General features: G+C 43.3%; 1 protein-coding gene across 1 annotated transcript; it reads left to right on the top strand.

Annotated features, from left to right (window-relative positions):
* LOC145352234 (extracellular tyrosine-protein kinase PKDCC-like) lies at positions 1-17,206 on the top strand. Its single transcript, XM_080201975.1, has 7 exons — positions 1-615; positions 3,577-3,699; positions 4,475-4,746; positions 6,114-6,193; positions 6,276-6,383; positions 9,581-9,757; positions 15,050-17,206. Exons 1-7 carry the CDS (start codon positions 19-21, stop codon positions 15,145-15,147), a joined length of 1,455 nt encoding a protein of 484 aa, XP_080058101.1. The 5' UTR covers positions 1-18; the 3' UTR covers positions 15,148-17,206.
* Positions 17,207-20,186: the final 2,980 nt, after the last annotated feature.

Here is a 20,186-nt window from a genome sequence, read left to right as displayed (position 1 = left end):
CCGCTATTAGGACTGGCCATGGGGAGGAAACTTTCCATCGCCTGCTCCCTTCCTGCAGCTCTGGCTGTCATTTCAGTACTCCTGGTCCTTAAATTAGCCGCTCGCTACCAGTGGCCAGAGGGTGTGGGGGTAAGAGCTGGGCTCCCTGGCCAACTCAAGTCACTATTCAGCCGAGGGCCACGTGAGCTGGTGGAGGAAATCGAAGAGAGGGCGGTGGAAATCATTCGTTACCAGGAGCTTTCCGGTCTCGACCGCTTTCCGCACTCCTCGGCGGCAGGATCCCAGGCTGTTGCTCCTGGCCAGGTCTCTGGTGACACCCCGGAGAGAACCGGCAGAGCTGTTGCCAATCTACTCGGTGGGACTGTGGGCTGCAATGAGTTCAGGAACATCACCGGGATTGAATTCTTGGGCTCTGGCTACACTAAAACTGTTCTCAAAGGGACTCTGCAGGATGGCACTGCCATCGCCCTGAAAACCGTGAACAGCCAGGGCGATGAAGTAATGCGCTGCATTCAGCGTTATGGGCAAACCAGGGACTGCCACAGACTGGCAGCTTTTAAAATTATCAAGGAAATTAGCTTGCTGCAAAGGCTTCGGCATCCGAATATCATCCAGGTAATTCTCTGAATTGTGGCACGGATTTACTTTAATTTAAAATAAATATTGACAAAATCCGCGAACCATTTGTTAAGGCAGCACCTGTAGGAACATTTTTGTAAAAGTTAAATGCACAATTTAGTAGAATTCATTCACAGTGCATTGACTTATAATGGTGCAGTCTTAATATTTAAGTATAACAAAACAGCGAGGCAACTGGCAGATATCGCAGGGAAACTGTTCTGGAAGCTGCGTTGACAGCTACTTTATACAGTAAGTATATTTGCATTATTTGGGGTGGTGGTAAGTGCTCCCGCTTTAAGAATGAGTTGTGAGGCATATCCTATCCTTTAGCATCACTTTAAAGATCGGGTAACATGCTGCCTGCGCTCGCACTTCTTCATTTCACACTTTCAGCTTCCAGCAATGAGTTTGACACAAAAAGACCCAATCATAGAATTCCAGCCCAGAATAGCCCGCAGAATCTTACTCACTGGAAACAATTGAGGTGTAATCCTCAAGTCACACGGGGGAAATCCAGGAATCTTGTATAATAAAATAGAATATGCCTGTTGTTCGTTCATGGGTGTCACTGGCTAGGGCAACATTTCTTGCCCATCCCTAATTGCCCTTGAGAAGGTGGTGGCGAGCCGCCTCCTTGAACCACTGCCGTTCTGGAAGTGTAGGTACACCCACAGTGCTGGTAGGGAGGGCTCTGGGAAAGTGAAGAAACAGCGATATCGTTCCAAATTAATGTGCCTTGGAGGGGAGAACTTGCAGGCAGTAATGCACCCCAAGAATCTGCTGCTCAAGTTTCTCCTGGAAGGTTTGCAAAATACTGCCAAAGGAGTCTGTTCATATGACAGCTTTGTTTGGAGTAGCCACACTCGGCCTCGTTTGTTTGGCACCTTGTCAGACACTCGCCCCGGAGTATTGCAACGTTTGGCGAGGGGAATAGCAATCTGAACTGCATCATGAACGCCCCTTCAGTGGGGACATGAACTCGGAGCTGCCTTAGAGGCAAGGCGGTGCCCCTTAAAGAGCCACAAAAACTCCGTGACTTCGAGAAGGACAGCACTGCAATTAACTACTTGCAAACAAATCTGAACCATTCCTTTCTCGCATCCCTCATGTTTGGACAGTGATTGGTTTGGATATTAATTTGTATAGTATGCGATCATTTGATGTGAGCAGAGTTGATTTGAAAGGAATCCAACCTCCCATAAGCTTTCAGAGGTTTCGAAATGGAGCTAAGAGTTTCCCTCTGACACTGTAAATGGACCTGATACTTCCTGTTGCTTTGCTGAGATGAAACTTCGCCCAAATTTCCGCACAAACACATTCGCATTATGCCAACTGGAACTCCGCTATCCATCAATTAAACCACGACACACAACCAATCGATTAACTGGCACGTGGAACAAAACCAAAGGGGCCTAAAGATGTTGAGCTGGGGTAATGAAGAAGGTAAATCCCACACACACACTGAGTCTGGACACCACAAGAGGTACTTGCCACTCGGCTTAAACTAAATGGATATTCCTGCAGTACTTTTCACTGACTGGTGATTGTTTACCTGATGTTGTATTGATATGAACACCAATGTTTGTGCTGGATCTGAGAATCTCACACCATCAATAAGCGCAATTGGCGGAATCTCGCTTTTCCGTTCCCGGCTGGGAGACGCTCAATGTCGTGGGCGGGACTGGAGAAGATGTTGAAGTGTTGTGAGAGGTGGCAGACATTTGAACATGAGATGATTATGGACGCAACTCGCGAGTGCTTGAAATTGCTCCACCGTTTTTGTTGACACAATTTTAATTGAATTCTGCCCAGGCTAAGTTGTTATTGGGCGGAAATCATACTCAGACTCCAAACTTACGTGTTAAGGCTAAAGGTAAAACACCTGGGAATCTGAGACAAAACCAGAAAATGCTGGAAAATCACTGTCCAAACATGAGGGATGCGAGAAAGGAATGGTTCAGATTTGTTTGCAAGTAGTTAATTGCAGTGCTGTCCTTCTCGAAGTCAAGGAGTTTTTGCGGCTTATAAAGGAGCACCGCCTTGCCTCTAAGGCAGCTCCGAGTTCATGTCCCCACTGACAATGAGTTCATGATGCAGTTCAGATTGCTATTCCCCTCGCCAATCGTTGCAATACTTCCCCCCTCCGGGGGAGAGTGTCTGTCAAGATTGTTTCAGATTCCAGGTGTTTTACCTTTAGCCTTAACACGTAAGTATCTGTGGAGAGAGAATAGACCCTTCGTCACTCTGACTCTATTCTCTCTCCACAGATGCTGTCAGACCTGCTGAGATTTTCCAGCATTTTCTGTTAATGTGTTTAGGCTGTGTGCAGCCTCAAATCTCCACCTCTATTTTCCTGTAAGATGCTGCTTCTGCCCACTTCTTTGAACAAGTTGTTCAAAGTCCCTAGGCTCTTTTTATGTCTGATTTCCCTCACGTGAAAGACATGCCATTTGTTCTGCAATGTTTAAAAGGGGGTTTTGTTCAGTGTTGGTTGAATCATAGAACCGTACAGCACAGAAGGAAACCATTCAGCCCATTGAGTCTGCACCAACTACAATCCAGCCCAGGCCCTATCCCCATAACCTCACTTATTTACCCTGCTAATCCCCATGACACTAAAAGTCAGTTTATCATGGCCAGTCCATATAACCTATACATCTTTGGAGTGTGGGAGGAAATGGGGCACCCAGAGGAAACCCAGGCAGACATGAGGAAAATATGCAACCTACACAAAGACAGTTGAGATAGGAATTGAACCTGGGTCCCTGGCACTGTGAGGCAGTAGTGTTAACCACTATGCCATTAAGCCACCCTGGTGAAAACAACTCATAGGACTGCAGACGTTTCCCATTGTTATCTATGATGTTGATATGAAAACATTGTTTAGATTGTGGGTACTTTACTGGGTCATCAGCATTGTAATTCCTACCTAATCTGGGCTTTCTGCCCATGTAGCTATATGGTCAGTGCTCTTATGGTGGATTGGAAGATGGACCAGTGATAACCGCAATGATGGAACTGGGAACTCCAGTGGAAATGATACAGCTTCTGCAAACTCCCTGGGAAGAGAGATTTCGGGTAAGAAATCTAAACCAACACCTTTTGGGCATTAAAGTGGGAAGGGTTAGGGTTACCCTGCGTGCCAGAGGTCCGGAATACTTGTCCTGGGAGAGAAAGAAATTCTCCTATTTAAATATAAGGAAGCGACATAGGGGAATTCAAAGTGACTAAATCTACATAAAACAAGGGCATGTGATAACTAACGAGAACACCTTGTGCCTGGGTGTCTGTAAGTTTCATAATGCCCAGTTGAAACTGGACTCAGTAGGTGAAGGTGAATTTATTAGTCAGGCACTAAGAAAACCGATAGAAAAAGAATTCTGTTCAAGGAAATGTCATACTCAAAGATTTAAATGTGGTTGAAACACTCATTTAGTCAATGTTCAATGTCACATACCTCTAACAATACTGGGATGCTAATTTCCCATTGAATTTCTCACTTCTCCGTAACAAATACGACTTTCTGCTGGGTCACGATTCCCATTCATTATTGGCACAACTGCCCATTCTCCACATGCGAGTGTCCATCGGGAATCTCCGACTGTCCCAGTATCGCACTCAGCCAGCCAAACAGAAGAGTGTTTGTCACTACTTAATATTAATGTAGGACAAACCAAACCAAAAAGCCCACTTGCTCGCCCAAAGAGATCTGAGTTAGCATTCGATCTTCTAAATGCCAATTAATGCCCATTGCCCAGGGATGTCTTGGATTCCTGTATTTTCAAGGATAGACAGTATCGGTTCCAGGAGGGTAATGCACTGTGTACTCTATTCTGCATTCTATCTATTTCAGATTTGTCTGAGTCTAGTGAAGCTGCTCCATTATTTAGCTCACTCACCTCTAGGCTCGGTACTTTTGTTGGATTTCCAACCGCGTCAATTTGTCATTGTGGACGGAGAGCTCAAAGTGACAGATCTGGATGATGTCAGCACAGAAGAACTTTCCTGTAAGGCGGACAGTGACTGTGTCCTTGAGTTTCCCACCCGAAGTTTCAATCTTCGATGCACTGCAGAAGGGAAGTGCCATCAAATAAACGAGAAGAGAAACCTTTACAACGCATTCAGGTATCTAAGCTGGGTAAATGTCCATGACATATGGAAAGTTAACATATTTCCAGAATATCTTTAACTTTCAAAGTTCACTTATAATCTTAATATCACCCTTAAAGAGGCAATTTCCATAAACATGGCAGTCTAGATTTGGCGTCAGCAGGGAAGCAATGACACTCACATTGATTCTGGAGAAAGCTACCCACAAAAACTTGACAATCTTGGAACATGATTTCCCCTTAAGAGCAGTTTAAATCTGCTGCTGAGTCAGAGGATCACCAAGTATGCAACAGCAGTGATGTAAGCAAGCAAATTACATTGAAGTATTGCCACTGACAGCAAAACAGTTAAAAGTGCTGAATCCCTTTACTTTAAAATGCGCAAATAAAAAACTGTAAAAATAATTATAAATGAAGTAGTTTGCTTGACAGTATGGAAAAATATGATCTCCTACAAATATAAAATTTGCTTTTCAGTGCCAGTGAGGTTGCTTATCAGTAATTATAAAGTTATTATGCCATTTAGCAACGCCTGGGGTGGCACAGTTGCACAGTGATTAGCATTGCTATCTCACAGCACCAGGGACCTGGGTTCAATTCCAGCCTCAGGTCACTGTCTGTGTGGAGTTTGCAGATTCTCCCTGTGCCTGTGTGGGTTTCCTCTGGGAGCTCCAGTTTCCTCTCGCAGTTCAAAGATGCATGGGTTAGGTTAATGGGGCGGCACAGTGGTTGGCATTGCTCCCTCATAGCACCAGAGGAGGGTTCAATTCCAGCCTTGGGTCACTATCTGCGGGGAGTTTGCACATTCTCCCTGAGTCTGTGTGGGTTTCCTCTGGGCGCTCCCATTTCCTTCCAGAGTCCAAACATGTACAGGCTAGATGGATTGGTCATGCTAAATTGACGCTAGTGTCAGGGGGATTAGTAGGGTAAATATGAGGGATTACGGGAATAAGGCGGGATTGTGTTACAGTGCAGTCTCGATGGGCTGAATGGCCTATTCTGCACTGTAGGGATTCTGTGATTCTATGAGATGCTATCATTCCACATGATGTAACTTTTTCAAGGGTTTTTGCAGCCAGATGAACAGTGTAAGTGAGATGTTTCATTTGATAGGGGGTGGTAGCTGCCTCAGCAGTGCACCCCGTGGAGAAAAAGTAGATAGAAGCTTAAAGATCATTTTATTGTGGGTTTGTAGTTGTCTAAAGATGCTGGGTACAATGGACAAATGACAACAACCCCAGACAGTTTTATTGTTAATACAACTGAAAAATATGCATCACTGATTAAATTCACTTGCATAAAAACCCTGTATTAATAATCTTTCCATGTTGTTTTGTTTTGACTGTGTTTTCCCCATTAATGTTTTCTGTTTCTTTTTAAAAGATTTTTCTTTACATACTTGCTGCCCTACAGTGCACCCACTGCTTTAACACCCCTCTTGTGTGAAATTATGAATGCAACAGGTAATTATTATCTTTAAACTTGTATTCATTCCAGGAAGTAGCAGTAATGTCAGTAATTGACTGTGATATATATTGCCCCCAGGAGACCTACGGTATGGGATTAATAAAACCTTAGAAGCTTTTGAAGAAGTGTTGTATCTTTACAAGTCTGGAATGCATCGCATTAATCATTCTCGTTCTTGGCTGGAAGGTACTGCTTTAGATTTAATATTCTTACCCCCTCCCCACAATTTATTAATCCTTCAGTGGGACAACAAGAACTTCTCAGATATAAATCCTCCATGCAGGTCATTCCAGTATGGCTACAGTTGTATGGATCAGCAATATAACTCTGGCCTTCTGTAAGCACTGGACAGACTTTGTATCAGAGCTGATGTGTGTTTTATAAAATAAATAAATGGACTAAACACACATTTATAACATCAAAATACATAGATCCCAATATTTCTTACGGGGATAACTGGAGATATTTTGTGCTCAGGCATTTAATACAACATTCTATGAATCAACTTCACCTTGATTCACCCCCATCTGAAGTAATTTATGCAAATCTTTTAAGTACAATATATATAAAAAAAAGATGTTTCTTTTTCAATGTTTTCAGTGTATTTGCATTTTCTGTCCATCTCAATTGCAAATCTCTGCTACCAAGAGAGGCGGCACATTGGCATGGCACTGCATATGTCACTGTGCCAGGGACCTGGGTTCAATTCCGGCCTTGGGAGACTGTCGGAGTGGAGTCTGCACAATTTCCCCGTGTCTGTGTGGGTTTCCTCTGGGTGCTTTGGTTTCCTTCCACAATCCAAAGATATGTGGGTTAGGTGGATTGGCTATGCATAATTGGCCTTAGTGTAAGGAGGACCAGGAGGTAAATCTGGGGGGAAGATAGTGTTTTGGTACAGGGATAGGGTTGGGATTATTGTTTGTGCAGGCTCAATGGGCCGAATGGCCTCCTTCTGCACAGTAGGGATTCTGTGATTCTAACAGGACAAATAGGCAGTCTGTTTGCATGACAGCATCAGATCTCTGTTTGGATGGCTACAATGAGGTGCCATCCATATGACACAAGACCCTATGCTACTCTGTTTTCTTTCTCATGCCTTTCCATATAGATGGCACAGCTTTTGCTTGCCACTGTGATGCCCAACTCAGATGCTGAATTGGACAATGCAGGGAAATAGAATCTGGTTTATTCATATCAGGCACTGAGTACTGGTCATCCAATAAACCATGCTGTAGTGATACCTTCCGTTTCCTGGGTGAAATTTACCAAAGTGGGAAGGCCTAATATTTAATTGAGTACAAGGAATGCTTTGTGGCATTGCATGGACAGTGTAAGTTGAAGACTGTGTGATTTTTCTTTCATCCTATATTCATTATATGATTGCATTCAGGTATTACAAAACTGTTGAATAAATTCCATACCAATTCACTTAAAATCAACCATTCCATTTGTAAAACAGGTACATAACTTTTGTCAAAGTGTTATTTTGTAGTAAAATTACATGTGGCATCACAGGTACTGGACAAGATGTAACATATGCAATAAACGCAGAAAATGTGTATAAACTCAACAGGCTTGGCAACATCTGTGGAGACAGAAAAACAGATTTAATGTTTCGAATCCTCATGACCCTTTTAGAGAACTGAAGAGGAATAGAAATGGGGGAGCTCTGATGAAAGCTTATCCAGATTCAAAACATTAGCTCTATTCTCTCTCCACAGATGCTGTCAGATCGCCAGCGTTTTCTGTTTTTGTTTCAGATTCCAGCATCTACAGTAATTTATTTTTACTTTATTATATAAGGGTAGAGACATGTTGCGTCCAAAAAACAAGGGGGTCAGGGGGTATCAACGAGGGGAAAGTTCACAGTCTACCTTTTCGTATCCTCCTCATCCCACCAGATGGTGTACTTTTCTGACTCCTCTTTCGGAAATTTTGGTTTTTGATTTCCTTGGCCAGGCCCAACACAGCTCCATTCCTCCCCACATGGCCACCTGTCCCTTGTTGCTCAGTTTTGCTCCCACTGAGCACAGATCTTTGTTCTCCTATGAACACATTCTGCAATCTTACATTTTGCCACTATTAGCACTCTTCAATCCTTAATGGCGTCATTAACACCCGCATTTGTCTTCTGCCCATGACATTACCTTTGTCAATCTCTCCTTTGTTCTGACCTATCCACGTCCTTCTATTCTGCTCACCTCCTCCACCTATCTCTCCAAGTGCAGAATTCATTACATTTCTACCTCTTTTCAGTTCTCTGGAAGTGTGGACTGGAATTCTCTGGCTGTTCACGCTGGCAGGATCTTCCAGTCCGACTGACAGTGCGACCCCACCGCAGGGTTCCCAGCAGCACTGTGTAGAATCAATGGGAAATCCAACTGAAAGTAGTGAGTGACGTGCCACCTCCCACTGCCAAGAAACATTTAAAGTTTTTTAAAAAGTTTATTTATTAGTGTCACAAATCGGCTTACATTTACACTGCAATGAAGTCACCGTGAGAATCCCCTAGTCGCTCCAGCACCTGTTCGGGTTCACCGAGGGAGAATTTAGCGTGGCCATTGCGTCTAACCTGCATATCTTTGGACTGTGGGAGGAAACCAGAGTGCCCGGAAGAAACCCACACAGACACAGGGAGAACGTGCAGACTCTGCACAGACACTGCCCCAAGGCTGGAACCCAACCTGTGTCACTGGCACTGTGAGGCAGCAGTGCTAATAACCACTGTGCCACCGTGTCAGCCCCATGTGGTGGGCAGGTCAGAGAATCCCACTGATGGATTCAAAAAGGTTCCTCTCTCCACAGATCATGTCAGACTTGCTGAGTTGATCCAGCATTTTGTGTTTTTTTATTTCCGATTTTCAGTGTTCAGTATTTTGCTTTTATTGTAATAAATGCAACTTGATATGCAGTACATTGAATTGTAATACATTTATTTAATCAACCTACCCTACCAGACAGATAATTGAGAATACTAATATGTTTTGGCTCTTTCGTAGCGTGCCGGAAATTAAGTGAGCACAATTCAGTGACTTCTACATTAGGAGTACCTGTATTAACGATAGTACAGTAAGAAGTCTCACAACACCAGGTTAAAGTCCCCACTCACCTGACGAAGGGGCAGAGCCCCGAAAGCTGGTGGTGTTTGCTACCAAATAAACCTGTTGGACTTTAACCTGGTGTTGTGAGACTTCTTTACTGTGTTTACCCCAGTCCAATGCCAGCATCTCCACATCATGAATGATAGTACACAGAGCAAGTTCAGATTTTGATCTCTGAAATTATTTATTTCAAATTTGGATGAACTGCAGAGCTCAATTGTGCTGATGCATGAAGTGAAACTTGTGTAATACCATAATGTGATATGTGTTACTATCTTTCAGATTATAAGATATTTGAGGGATTTCGCATTCAAGACAATTCAGACTACAAATGCTGGCCATCTTACAACCACCGGGGCTGTTTGCTGTCTGTGCGTAATAAAGAAGAGGCTGCAGCAATCTGCCACTCTCAACAACAGTGCCAGAGCTTCATTTTTACCCAGCAGACAACATGGCTTGGTACAATTATACTGTTTTCCACTATCGTGCAGCTGATGGCAGCTGTGATAAAGATCAATAGCTTGTGAAATTAACCCTACTGGTTAGTGCTAGCACAGGGAATCTGATTCACTCAGAATGACTACTTTTGATAAAAAAGGAGAAAGAGAAATTAGCATAAAAATACAGGAAGCAGTGAACTGACCCCAATTTTGAATGTTTACAATAGAATTGTAGAATCCCTACAGTGCAGAGGAGGCCATTCAGCCCATCAAGTCTGCACTGACCACAATCCCACCCATGCCCTATATCCGTAACTCCACAAATTTACCCTGCTAACCCCCTGACACTAGGGTCAATTTAGCATGGCCAATCAACCTAACTTGGGAGGAAACTGGAGTAGCCGAAGGAAACCCACACAGGCATGGGGAGAACATGCATACTCTGCACAGTGACCCAAGCCAGGAATTGAACCCGGGTCTGTGGTGCTGTAAGATAACAGTGCTAACCACTGTGCCACCATGCCACTCCAAATGTTGATTTTGATGATCATAAATTGATAGCATGTATACTGCTGAGAATTGGTTTTATCAAATGCAAGTGAGTTTCATAGCATGTCAGCTGAACGTATAAAGTCACGGATCTATTGACAATAAGATAGAGGCAGGAATTGGGCACACAATTAGATAACAGCTTAGTGACTCAGGAGAGGAATGGCTTTGCAGACAATTACTTTAATGGTCCAATATAGTAGCTTGGCAAATGTAGAACTTAAAATAAGAACTCCATGAGTAGAATGGCAGCTCTCAGTATTATAATACTTAGCTGGCAAGGGTGAAACCATAATCAGGCAGGGTATGAGGCTAGCCCTCTGATCGTGCTTTGCCTAAATTAGGGTAGAGCTTAGGATTAAGGGAGCCAATGAAGATAAGCTGAGGCTTTACCTGCTGCAGTTTTTCAAAGCCATTTCAGACGTTTGGCAGCGGTGAAATGTCAGCTCAAGCCCAGAATGGTGTGCAATGCCCCATCCTGTCAGCTTGGATTTGTTTGTCCCTCATGTGGGGACCATGATTGGACTTAACTCAAATTGGGTTTTTTGATTAGAATAAAAATACTGAAAAAAAATATAGTCGGGATAAACTGTTTCTTTTCAAATATAGAGACGGGAATACCAAGGGCATATTTGAAAAGATCATTCAGTAGTGATGCACCTCGCTACCCAGTAGTATCACCTTTAGCATTGCTCCAGGTTTCTACTTCACCATCATGCTGAAGATGCTGAGCTAAAAAGGTAGATCAAATTAATCTCCCAGCCTGACTCTGGAACCCAACCAGTTGTTCCAAATGTAAGTCACAGGTCTCAGTCAGCTATTTGTAAATGCATTCTTTTGTATTGAGAATCCTGAGGCAAAGTCAATGAAGGATAAGGGAGAAAAAGCATGAATAATGTCTGGTAACAATAACTTATATTTATGATTCTTTGATTGGTTGTCTTTCATGGGCGCAATATTAAAGATATTTTAATGGCCACACTATTTATTGAACGATTTAATGTGCATGCATGTCTGAAAGATGCGCTGGTTAGGTGCATTGGCCATGCTTAATTCGCCTTCAGTGTACTTGAACAGGCTCCTGAGTGTGGAGACAAAGGGATTTTCACCGTAACTTCATTGCAATGTTAATGCAAGCCTACTTGTGACAATAACAAATAAACTTTGAATGGTGACAGCATGCAAGTATCATATTGTGAATCGAAGAAATTGTAAGCGACTAGATTTGGTTTTGGAGGTGCAAATACTGTATAAATCAATATTTCAAACCTGAGTTTAACTCCTAAGCAACTCATCAGTTCAATGGATAGAGTTTCAATGTACTGGAATAGCAAAAAACTAAGATTTCTTGTGGTATTTTTTAATGGTAGCATTTGTTGCACAGCAATTTTACTTACAGCAAAACTTCCAAAAAGTGTCTCATGCTTATCATAATATGCCTTGAGATATTTTAAAAAGTCAAGTCAGAGATTTACGATCCATGTATTCAGTACCAAACTGAGCAAAGTAAGATGATTGCTGTAATCACATTGCTTTCTTGTGTGTAGGAAGCCTGACCCCCATGTGGATCTGCTGAAATGTATTTATGGTGCAGTGATAACATAAGAACATAAGAACATAAGAAATAGGAGCAGGAGTAGGCCATCTAGCCCTTCGAGCCTGCCCCGCCATTCAATAAGATCATGGCTGATCTGTCGTGGCTCAGTTCCACTTTCCCGCCCTCTCCCCATAACCCTTAATCCCCTCTCTTATCAAGAACCCATCAACCCGCTTCTTAAAAATATTTAGCGAGGCAGCCTCCACCACTTCAACGGGCAGAGAATTCCAGAGATTCACCACCCTTTGAGTGAAGAAGTTCCTCCTCAACTCCGTTCTAAACCGCCTCCCCTTTATCTTGAGGCTGTGCCCCCTAGTCCTACTGTCTTTTTTGAGCGGGAAGAGTCTCTCCACCTCTACCCTATCCATCCCATTCATCATCTTATACGTCTCAATGAGATCTCCCCTCATTCTTCTAAACTCTAACGAGTACAAGCCTAGTTTATTCAACCTCTCCTCATAGCTCAATCCCCTCAACTCCGGTATCAGCCTAGTAAACCTCCTCTGCACTCCCTCCAGGGCCAAAATATCCTTGCGCAGGTGCGGCGCCCAAAACTGCACACAGTACTCCAGCTGCGGCCTCACCAATGCCCTATACAGCTGCAGCAAGACCTCCCTACTTTTATATTCAATCCCCCTCGCTATGAAGGCCAGCATCCCATTCGCCTTCCTGACCACCTGCTGCACCTGCAAGCTGGGTTTTTGCGATTCATGCACAAGGACCCCGAGGTCCCTCTGCACCGTCGCCTGCTGCAGTTTTTCGCCACGTAAGTAATAGTCCTTCCTACCATTCTTCCTACCAAAGTGGACCACCTCACACTTGCCAACATTAAATTCCATTTGCCATTTCCTGGCCCATTCGCCCAGCCTATCTAGATCCTTCTGCAGACTCTCCACACCCTCCGCACAATTTGCCGTTCCCCCAATCTTGGTGTCATCAGCAAATTTCGACACCCTGCACTCGGTTCCCTCCTCCAGATCATCTATATAAATGGTAAATAGCTGAGGCCCCAGCACCGACCCCTGGGGCACCCCACTAGTCACCATCCGCCAATCCGAATAGCACCCATTGACCCCCACTCTCTGCCTCCTATTTGACAACCAATCCTCTATCCACGCTAACACCCTACCCCCAACTCCATGTCCCCTGACCTTCTGCAATAACCTCTTGTGAGGTACCTTGTCAAACGCCTTCTGAAAATCCAGAAAGACCACATCCACCGGCTCTCCTCTATCCACTGCCCTAGACACATCCTCATAGAACTCCAGTAAATTTGTCAGACACGACTTCCCTTTAATGAAACCGTGTTGCGTCCGCCCTATCAAGCAATTCCCTTCAAGATGCCTCGCAATTTCCTGCTTAATGATGGATTCTAACATTTTACCTACCACAGACGTTAAACTAACCGGCCTATAATTCCCCGCCTTTTGCCTGGCACCCTTCTTAAACAACGGCGTAACATTAGCCGTTTTCCAATCTTCCGGCACTTCCCCAGAATCCAGCGACGTCTGGAAAATAACCACCAAGGCATCCACTATCACCTCCGCCATTTCTTTCAGAACCCTCGGATGCATTCCATCCGGTCCTGGAGACTTGTCCACAATCAGCCCCTCCAGTCTGTCGAGCACCACCTCTCTAGTAACAGTAATGTCATTAAGACCCTCCATTCCTACCACCTTTCCATCGCTAACACCCGGCAAATTATTCACGTCCTCCTCCGTGAAGACAGAAACAAAAAAGTTATTCGACTGGGCTACAACAACCATAGAACATTACAGCACAGGACAGGCCCTTTGGCTGTCAATGTTGTGCCGAGCTATGTCTAATCCCAAGATCAAGCTATCCCATGCCCTATAATTCTGGTGTGCTCCATGTGCCTATCCAATAACTGCTTAAAAGTTCTTAAAGTGTTCGACTCCACTGTCACAGCAGGCAGTCTATTCCACACCCCAACCATTCTCTGAGTGAAGAATCTATCTCAGACATCCCTCCTATATCTCCCACCATGAACCTTATAGTTATGTCCCCTAGTAACAGTCACATCTACCCAAGGAAATAGTCTCTGCACGTCCACTCTATCAATCCCCCTCATCATCTTATAATCCTCTATTAAGTCTCCTCTCATCTTCCTCCACTCTAAAGAGAAAAGCCCCAGCTCCCTCACCCTTTCCTCACAAGACCTACCCTCCAAACCAGGCAGCATCCAGGTAAATCTCCTCTGCACTCTCTCCAATGCTTCCACATGCTTCTTATAGTGAGGTGACCAGAACTGAACACAATATTCCAAATGTGGTCTTACCAACGTCCAGTATAGTTGCAGCATAACCCCACGGCTCTTAAACTCAAACCCTCTGTTAATAAACACTAACACACTATAAGCCTTCTTCGCGGCTTTATCCACTTGAGTGGCAACCTTCAGGGATCTGTGGATAGGAACCCCAAGGTCTCTCTATTCCTCCACATTCCTTAGAACATTGCCGTTGACCCTGCAACCTGCATTCAAGTTTATCCTACCAAAATGAATCACCTCACACTTATCAGGGTTAAACTCCACCTGCCATTTTTTGGCCCAGCTCTGCATCCTATCAATGTCTCTTTGCAGCCTGCAAGAGCCCTCCACCTCATCCACTACTCCACCAATCTTGGTGTCATCAGCAAATTTACTAACCCACCCTTCAGCCCCCTCTTCCAAGTCATTGATAAAAAACACACATAGCAGAGGACCCAGCACTGATCCCTGTGGTACACCGCTGGTAACTGGCCTCCAGACTGAAAATTTTCCTTCCACCACCATCCTCTGTCTTCTATGGTGCAGTCAGTTACTTATTCAATTCCCCAAATTTCCTTCTATCCCACACATCCTTATCCTGTGAATTAGTAACAGTGAAAAGAGCCAGAGGGTGTGTTGATGCTTTCCTAATTTTAAAAAGTGATTGTGATATTGTATTCTTATTTTAAAGATTTAGATAGAGTTTATGATTAAGATGCTTGGGGGCTGTGGCCAATTGGATGGAATTACATGTTTCAGACCTCCTCCTCTGAATGATCATCTCTACAGATGGCAAACTTCTGACTTCTGTGAAATCGGGAATGTTGATATGGAGTAGTTTGTTAATTTCAGCAACGTAACGTTGCCAGGTTAATAGCTGCAGTATTTTCTTACAGGACGATACTTGGTGTCATTCAGAAGCAGCACTGAGTTGGTATTGGATGTCAATTCAACCGTCTACATGAAGTCTCATAGCTTCAGGGCACCGATGTGAAGAATCAAGATCATAAAAGTAGTTCATCTTGAAAGAAATCTGAAACTAATCAGAGTTTTGAGCATTAAACGCTCTTTCAGTTATTGATTTGCTGCTATTTAATCAATATAGCAGGGTTTTCAAGACTTTTAGACCAGAAGCTGAATGTGAGAGCCTTGATGTTAGTCACTGTAATGATAGAAGAATGTGTTTTGATTACCAGTCTGAGGATGCTTACTGAAATGTTAATCAATAATATAAGTCTTTGGGGAATGTTTCTTCATTTAGTATACATGGTAGAATCAAACTAATTGTAATGCAATAATATTTAAGACAGAATGATACATAAATATGTTTCTATAAAGATAGCATTCCTCCTTTCACAGCATTTTCAACATGGGATAGTTAACTTGACTATATTTGTAATCTAAGTTAATTCATCCTTGAGACAGCGTCAGTTAAGATATTCACTTAAGTCAGTATGTTCATGCACTTTGGGAATTGGTACCAGTCTCTCGTCCAAGTTGTGATGCTTTTCTGTTGCTGAGTAATTGGTCTAAGATGGAGATAGTAGATGTGCTGCAATTGATCTCAAAACCTCTGTCTAGAGAGTCCCAAAACTTAGGAGTCATGCAGCAAGAATGTGGATGCCAGTTTAGGATGGAATTGGTGCTTGGGAGGAGAGTGACTGGATGGCCCTCAGCAGGCCACCCCTCCCCCTCCCAATGTCTAGAACTCTCGAGCAGGCATTGAGGGCCTTTTAGTCAAGGGAAACATCCCACCTCTCTCCCAGCCCCCAGAAGTGACAAGTTGGCAGCACAGTTTTAGCTGCCCTCACACTGCATGGTGACGGGCCCACCCGCCATTGGATTAATACTAGCAATGGTGGATGAGGCCTTAAATGATAATTATTTGGCTATTTGAGGGCCTCAATTAGCAGAATCTAATTCTGGTGGAGGCACATGAAGCAGGTGGGGTTCCAGTATGCCACCTTCCCGCCTAAGTTTAAGCTTATTTATTAGTGTCACAAGTAGGCTTATATTAACACAGCAATGAAGTTTCTGTGAAAATCGCGTAGTCGCCACACTCCAGCGTCTCTTCAGATACACTGGGGGTGAATTTTGCATAGTCACTGCACCTAACCAGCATGTCTCAGACTGTGGGATGGAACTGGAGCACCTGGAGGAAACCCATGGGGAGGATGTGCAGACTCCACACAGACACTGATCCAGGCTGGGAATTGAACCTGGGTCCCTGGCGCTGTGAGGCAGCAGTGCTAATCACTGTGCCACCGTGCCACCTAGTTACATGTCCTTCCCACCTCCAAGCTCACCACCAGTGAGAGCAGAAGATTTCACCCCTGAATACTGAGAAGGCTAACATCATGCAGTGTTAGAAGATAACAATTTGGGTAGTTCTGAAATGAGGAGGAGACAGGTGAAGAGTGGGTCATGACATTTGCCAAAACAAATTGCGGGGAGAAAAAACATTGTCACTTCTGGAAACATTCACATGCCTGAGCCTTCAGGAAGAAAACGGATGGTGGAGGAGGCTTCAGTGCTGCAGAAAGGTGACTGGAATGTTACTGAATAATGACCTTACAGGTTACAGGTGTATTTTCAATGGAAAAAGTATCAAATGTTTAAAAGTTTCATTTCAAACTTGTATGTTATGCTTTTCTGACTTTCACAGAAAATAAAATTAATTTGACAGAAGCAAAGGCAAATGGGAGTTTTTGCTTCATTGCACAACTTGCATGAAATGTCATCTTGTCAGAGATTCATGTGGCCAATAGCTAATATTACTAAATGTAGAAGAATGCAACTTTTAAATTGAAGTCTTTTGGTAAACGTACTTGCTTTTTATCAAAATTGTATAAAATAGTTTATTGTAATATTCATTGTTGCATTTGAATATTATAGAGTACAATGTAGTTGTGTCAATTATCGCCCACTTCACAATTTTACCTGCAGAATGGAGCCAAATCAGTTCCCATAGAGACAAGAGACTCTTGTCAACCCTCTTGAATTCAGTTGTTTAAGCTGGTAGGATCGCTCCTCAAAGGACTTTATTTCACTTTATGGGGATCTGTGTACATGGGAGAAATAAACTGGGATATTTTGTGATAAAAATCTACCATTAAGTTCATACAATGCCTCTGCTGACCCTTATTTTCAGTGTTTTGTTAAAGGCTGCTAAAATGAATTGTTTAAAATGCACACAGTTTGGATGTTTTTAGTCCATTCCAATTCTCTTGCCGCAGATAGTGGTGCATCAACACAGACTTCCATCAGCTTCATCAATTCCAGAGCTTGTTATTCCTGGAACAGGTCACTAGCTTGTCACCAGGATGTTTTCAGTAGGTAGATATTTCTGGGGGAGATGGGAAGGAAAAGAGAAACTTCCTTGGAATTATTGAGGCCTACAAGAAATTATTTAACATGTTAAAAACAGACTTCGTATATTGTACCTGTTGTAACATAATAATCAGTTTGTTGAGCATGGTTAGGTGCTACTCTGGGTATATAACCTTTAATAATGACCCATGCATAGAACATAAAGGGGAAACAATTTGTTAATATGGTTCTGCTTCTTAATATTATTGAAGAAAGACCCACGATCCATACAGGACAGGCAGTGCTGTCTTCATATAGAGAATCAACGTTGTCTATGAAACATTAATTAAAAGTAGTGCTCTGTGATAGAATATAAAATAATAGGCAATGCATTTCAATGGTCAGTTGTAGTCAGAAGTACTTTGATAATTTCCAATTTCCATCCACAGAACTTTCATTTCAATTATCAAATGATGAGTTGATATATAATTAACCCCCTAGTAGTTACTTTTGTCTCCATAAGAATAGAAAAATAAATTGAATTTATGTGACACCACTAATGTAGAAAGACCCTAAGGCACTTCACAGATAGACATGAGGAAAATAGAGATGGAGCAGAAAAGGAGAAACTGGGAAGAACGAACCAAATTTTGGCTGAAGATGGGAATTTTGAAAGATGTTAAGAGAAGAGAAAGATAGAAAGATGGAGGAGGTGAGGCGAGGAATTCCAGAGAAAAGGAATTAGGTGACTCAAGGCCAGTCCACCAGTTGTGAGGTGAAGGGAAGTCATGCACATAAAGCTGAATGGGTGAGGGCAATGCACATCTGGGTGGGCAAAGCCACAGAAACTTAAAAACAAGGATGAGGATTAAAATATAATACATTGAGGCACTGGGGTCCAGTGTAGGCCTTTGAAGATCGATTGATAAGCAAACAGACCTACATAAGAAGACTGGATAAGACTGGTGGAGTTTCATACAAGTTAGAGGCCAGAAAGGACAACATTAGAACAGATAACCTTGGGAATGATAAAATTATTCATAAAGATAATGGAAAATATAGAAAGCAAGATTAAACTTCACTCCAAGTGAAGTGGCCTAGGATTTTTCTAGTTCTAAAGGTGATGCCACTGATTGGTCCAACAAGTTTGCTCCAGACTACATATCATCTAATCATGGGGCAGGATTTAATAGTGAGGGGTGGGCTGATATCTCACATGACACATTGTAAAATTAAGTGTGAGGACATTGGGAGAAGATCCCGATGTTATAGTATTCCATTTTGATATCACAGAGGCTCAAAAGTAGTAAGACTACCCAACCTCAGTCAAAGGTCAATTAAACCACCTTATTTGCCAGTTTAATTCCAATTCACCTAATGAGGGCTGTTTTATGGTTGGTGCGCGGGCTGAACAGGTGAGTATCAATTGCGACAGGTACCTCTTTGTTGATCAAGGGTGGGATAAAAGTCCACAGCAATGTGCTAGAGACTGAAGTTGGGACTATGCTGCTAGGATTGCAGTATATTTGATAGACTTTTCTGCTTTTTATTTTCATCACCTGTGTTGCCATAAGAAGTCTCACAACACCAGGCTAAATTCCAACAGGTTTATTTGGTAGCAAAAGCCACTAGCTTTTGGAGCACTGCTCCTTTGTCAGGTAAGTGGGAGTTCTGTTCACAAACAGGGCATAAAGACACAAACTCAATTTACAAAATGATGGTTGGGATGTGAGTCTTTACAGGTAATCAAGTCTTAAAGGTACAGACAATGTGAGTGGAGAGGGGGTTAAGCACAGGTTAAACAGATGTGTATTGTCTTCAGCTGGGAGAGTTAGTGAGATTTTGCAAGCTCAGGCAAATCATGGGGGTTACAGATAGTGTGACATGAGCCCAAGATCTCAGTTCAGGCCATCCTCATGTGTGCAGAACTTGGCTATCAGTTTCTGCTCAGCAACTCTGCGTTATCGTGTGTCGTGAAGGCCGCCTTGGAGAACGCTTATCTGAAGATCAGAGGCTGAATGCCCCTAACTGCTGAAGTGTTCCCCAACAGGAAGAGAACACTCTTGCCTGGTGATTGTCGAGCTGTGTTCGTTCATGTATTGTTGTAGCATCTGCATGGTCTCCCCAATGTACCATGCCTCAGGACATCCTTTCCTGCAGTGTATCAAGTAGACAATGAGTTGTAAGAGTATGTACTGTGTACCTGGTGAATGGTGTTCTCATGTAAGATAATGGCATCCGTGTTGATGATCCGGCATGTCGTGCACAGGTTGCTGTGGCAGGGTTGTGTGGTGTCGTAGTCACTGTTTCCCTGAAGGCTGGGTAGTTTTCTGCGGACAATGGTCTGTTTGAGATTGAGCTACGACATCTTCTCTGGAGCCTTCAACATGTCATGGCGGGAACTCCTCATCTGAGGAGGAGGAGATGAGAAGTAGGAAGAGGAGGCCAGTTGATCAGAGGCAGCAGCAACACATCTGCCAACTAGCATGGCTGAAGGCACTGAGGGCCAGTGAGGGCTGCATGGGAGATGAGGCCGCCAGACGTGCCACTACCCTGTTAGCAGAGTTTACAGACAGTGCTCAAAATATTTTGAGATGGCAGAGACACACTGAGTGGGATTTTACAGCCTCGTTCATCCCAAAACTATAAAATGCTGCATGAGGTCAACGGACTTTCCTATGCTCCATCCCTCACCCACTCTGATTCCCGTGGTGGAAGGGCCGA

This window comes from Carcharhinus amblyrhynchos, chromosome 14, assembly GCF_965287045.1.
Source record: "Carcharhinus amblyrhynchos chromosome 14, sCarAmb.v2.hapA, whole genome shotgun sequence".
Taxonomy (NCBI): Eukaryota; Metazoa; Chordata; class Chondrichthyes; order Carcharhiniformes; family Carcharhinidae; genus Carcharhinus; species Carcharhinus amblyrhynchos.
The sequence above is the reverse complement of the archived record's forward strand: the minus strand, read 5'-3'. Positions and strand labels throughout refer to the sequence as shown.